Raw genomic sequence first — 3,781 nt, forward strand, 5'->3', positions numbered from 1 at the left:
TGACATAATTTCATTCTTTTATTTCTTCTGTGCGGCTATGTGGTCTTGTGGTATGACACTAGCTTTCGGATCGGAAGGTCCTGGGCATGGGTGCCAGCTGGAAGAAGTGCTGAAACCTGAAACTAAAATCTCGACATTTTGCCTAACCTGAAAATGTTCCTACTGAAAATGCGGCCTAAACTTTAGTCTTATTCTATTTCATCATCGTTTTTATACCATTATTAAATTATTACAAAGAGAGTTCCGGTTTCAAGAATATACCTCCATACACTGAAAAGGTGGCTGAATCACATTTTCAAATTTTTAGCAATGCTATTAGTAGGTTATTTTACTCAAAATACTGAAACCGGAGGTATTTGACTTCTAGATATCGCGAAACCGGAATTCCGGCATGAACCGGAAAACTGGCATCCATGGTCCTGGGTTTGAGCCTCGCTCGGCGCATAGTTGAGTCCTTTGAAAAGAATCTTTACTCACATTCTCTCACGATACTCAGGTGTAAAATGAGTACCTGGCCATTTACAGCGTTGTCTGTCGACACCTGTCTGGGGATAATGAAAATTCGTTATCCCCAGACACATATTTGAAACTCCGTTCTTTTAAACAATTATCCACATTCCAGAATATGGAATGTTTCCGAATGCACATAGAAATAAGGAAAGTTAATAAAATATCTATAAAAACAAAAAATTAACCAACATTATATCAATTGTTACTACATATACACAATATGCGTTGACTTCGAAGTGGGTGTCATGGCCGAATGGTTTAGTCGTCTGCCCTGGAAGTTTTACCAGAATCGACGTTGTGGGTTCGAATCCTGGTTCCGCCACTTTTTAAAAAAAAATTTTAAATTCCGTCTTCTTTTTACAGAACATTGCAAGGGATAAATGTCCCATCCACCCTCCCCCCACCTTTTTTTTTTTTTTGGACGAGTCTATTCTTTTCTCCTTTTTGTTTGACCTTTTGTTCCGTTTCTGAGCATGAATTTCTTAAAATTGTTTTTATTTTTTTTTAATTAATGTTTGTTTTTTTCTCCTCTATCTGACCATTTGGTCGCTCTCTGAATATATTTCTGTTTGTTTGCTTTTAATTATTTATCCTTTTTTAGACACTTTTTGAGATCGGAGTGGGGACGAATATGACAATTTGCTGGAAACTAGAAAGGAACTAAGAGAGAGAGAGAGAGAGAGAGAGAGAGAGAGAGAGAGAGAGAGAGAGAGAGGGGAGAGAGTTAAAAAAAAAAGAGGTGGGGGGAGGATGGATGGGACATTTATCCCTTGCAACGTTCTGTAAAAAGAAGACGGACTGTAAAAAAAAAAAAAAATAAATAAATAAATAAAAAAAGTGGCGGAACCAGGATTTGAACACGCAACATCGATTCTGGTAAAACTTCCAGGGTAGACGACAAAACCATTTGGCCGTGACACCCACTTCGGAGTCGACGCATATTGTGTATATGTAAGTAAAAACTGATTTAATGTTGGTTAATTTTATGTTTTTATATTTATAGATATTTTATTAACTTTCCTTATTTCTATGTTGCATTTAGAAACATTCCATATTCTGGACTGTGGATAATTGTTTAAAAGAGCGGAGTTTCAAATATCTGTCTGGGAATAACGAAATTTGGTTATCCCCAGACAGGTGTCTGGGGATAACGAATTTTCATTATCCCCAGACAGGTGTCTGGGGATAATGACAGCCTTTACTTTTACACTTACACTTACACACACGTCGCTCAAGCCCAAACTGAAGGAGATGAGTGATGATGAGTAGGGTAGAGTGACAGTAGGCGCCGAGAGTGAGAGATATATCTACATTTAGTAGACAAATGCAAGGTCAACCCAGTGCCAAATTTGGCGTAGTAAGAGTTGAGTAAGACACTGTGATTATCCCCAGACACCTGTCTGGGGATAATGAAAATTCATTATCCCCAGACATATATTTGAAACTCCGCTCCTTTAAACAATTATCCACATTCCAGCATATGGAATGTCTCCAAATTGCGCAGAGAAATAAGGAGAGTTAATAAAATATCTATAAAAACATAAAATTAACCAACATTAAATCAGTTGTTACTACATATACACAATATGCGTCGACTTTGAAGTGGTTTTAAAATACCGTCTTCTTTTCTTTTCTTTTTTTGTGCGAGTCTATTCTTTTCTCCTTCTTGTTTGACCTTTTGTTCTGTTTCTGAGCATGAATTTCTTAAAATTGTTTATATTTTTTTAAAAATTATTGTTTGTTATTTTCTCCTCTATCTGACCATTTGGTCAATCTCTGAATATTTCTGTTTGTTCGCTTTTTAATAATTTATTCTTTTTAGACAATTTTTGAGATCGGAGTGGGGACGAATATGACAATTTGCTAGAAACTAGAAAGGAACTAAGAGAGAGAGAGAGAGAGAGAGTTAAAAAAAAAAGAGGTGGGGGGGATGGATGGGACATTTATCCCTGCAACGTTCTGTAAAAAGAAGACGGAATGTAAAAAAAAAAAAAAAAAGTGGCGGAACCAGGATTCGAACCCGCAACGTCGATTCGGGTAAAACTTCCAAGGCAGACAACTAAACCCTTCGGCCATGACACCAACTTCGAAGACGCATATTGTGTATATGTAGTAACAACTGATTTAATGTTGGTTAATTTTATGTTTTTATAGATAATTTATTAACTTTCCTTATTTGGAAACATTCCAATTCCATATTCTGGACTGTGGATAATTGTTTAAAAGAGCGGAGTTTCAAATATCAGTCTGGGAATAACGAAATTTGGTTATCCCCAGACACCTGTCTGGGGATAACCAATTTTCGTTATCCCCAGACAGGTCTCTGGGGATAATGACAGCCAAAGTAAGATTCAAGATGCAAATGAAAATGGAACCTGGATAACAAATCAAATTCAATTAAAGTTAGTTGTTATATATGATTTGTTATCCAGGTTCCATTTGCATCTTACGCCAAAGCAATTTTACTGGATTGACCTTGCATTTGTCTAAATGTAGATAGATATCTCTCTAGGTGCCTATACTATACAAGATTCTAGACCATAGCAAGTTCGCCAGTTCTCTGCGACAGTGAAGCTGAGCCAAAGGAAATTTTGTTTACTTACCAAGTAAAGGAGTGCATAAATAAACAGCAATAACTTGTTGCAGCTAAAAGCATTCAGTGCACACAAGGGATGAAGAGTATGTTTTCGCCTTGGTGGGGATTCGGGCAACATTTTTTGCATTCCATCAAATCCTGCCATAATGAATCATAAACACAATCAACAAAACTCAATGATGAACACAACAATGGCCTTCCTTTCAGTTGATGCCTGAAATCTTGAACGGCGGCGCAGCGGCACTTGGCAGTACACATTGAACGGGCGGCACGGGCGGACTGCGGACTACCAACCCCCAAACACAGCACGCACCCCGCTTACTCACCCTCTTTGTCGCGGGCCGAACGAAGATAAGCACCAGATTGTAATATGAATAGAAAATAATATGATTTTAAAAACCATTCTTTCTTTTTCTTCAAACGTTTGTCTTTAATGCTCTTGTTGCTGATTGTGCTTTTGTTATACCCTATTTTCTGCTTTTACGGAAGATATTATTTAGTGTGTTTGTTATCAGTATGTTTAATAACCCGTCTGATTTAAAATGGCATAATTACTAAAAATATTCTCTTGTCTCGGCCAAGTGATAGCTCGCCCTGTGAGTGGTTGAAGTAGGATGGGTAAACAGCTAAGGGACAGTGAGTAGTGAGATGTAGTGTGTCAGCGATGTCAAAGAG

The 3,781-nt window shown here is 37.5% G+C and overlaps 1 protein-coding gene across 2 annotated transcripts in view; it reads right to left on the reverse strand.

Annotated features, from left to right (window-relative positions):
* LOC144972532 (tetraspanin-15-like) overlaps positions 1-3,291 on the reverse strand; it is a gene marked incomplete in the record, with an annotated part of 73,276 nt that extends 69,985 nt beyond the window's left edge. The window contains 1 exon segment of one of the 2 annotated variants that reach the window (XM_078913855.1): positions 3,114-3,291. In XM_078913855.1, coding sequence (XP_078769981.1) covers positions 3,114-3,251 — 138 coding nt within the window. 2 annotated transcript variants of the gene reach the window in all.
* Between the last annotated feature and the right edge of the window lie 490 nt (positions 3,292-3,781).

The sequence above is a fragment of the Berghia stephanieae genome, chromosome 5 (genome assembly GCF_034508935.2).
Source record: "Berghia stephanieae isolate SIO BIC M18660-M18661 chromosome 5, UCSD_Bste_1.3, whole genome shotgun sequence".
Lineage (NCBI taxonomy): Eukaryota > Metazoa > Mollusca > Gastropoda > Nudibranchia > Aeolidiidae > Berghia > Berghia stephanieae.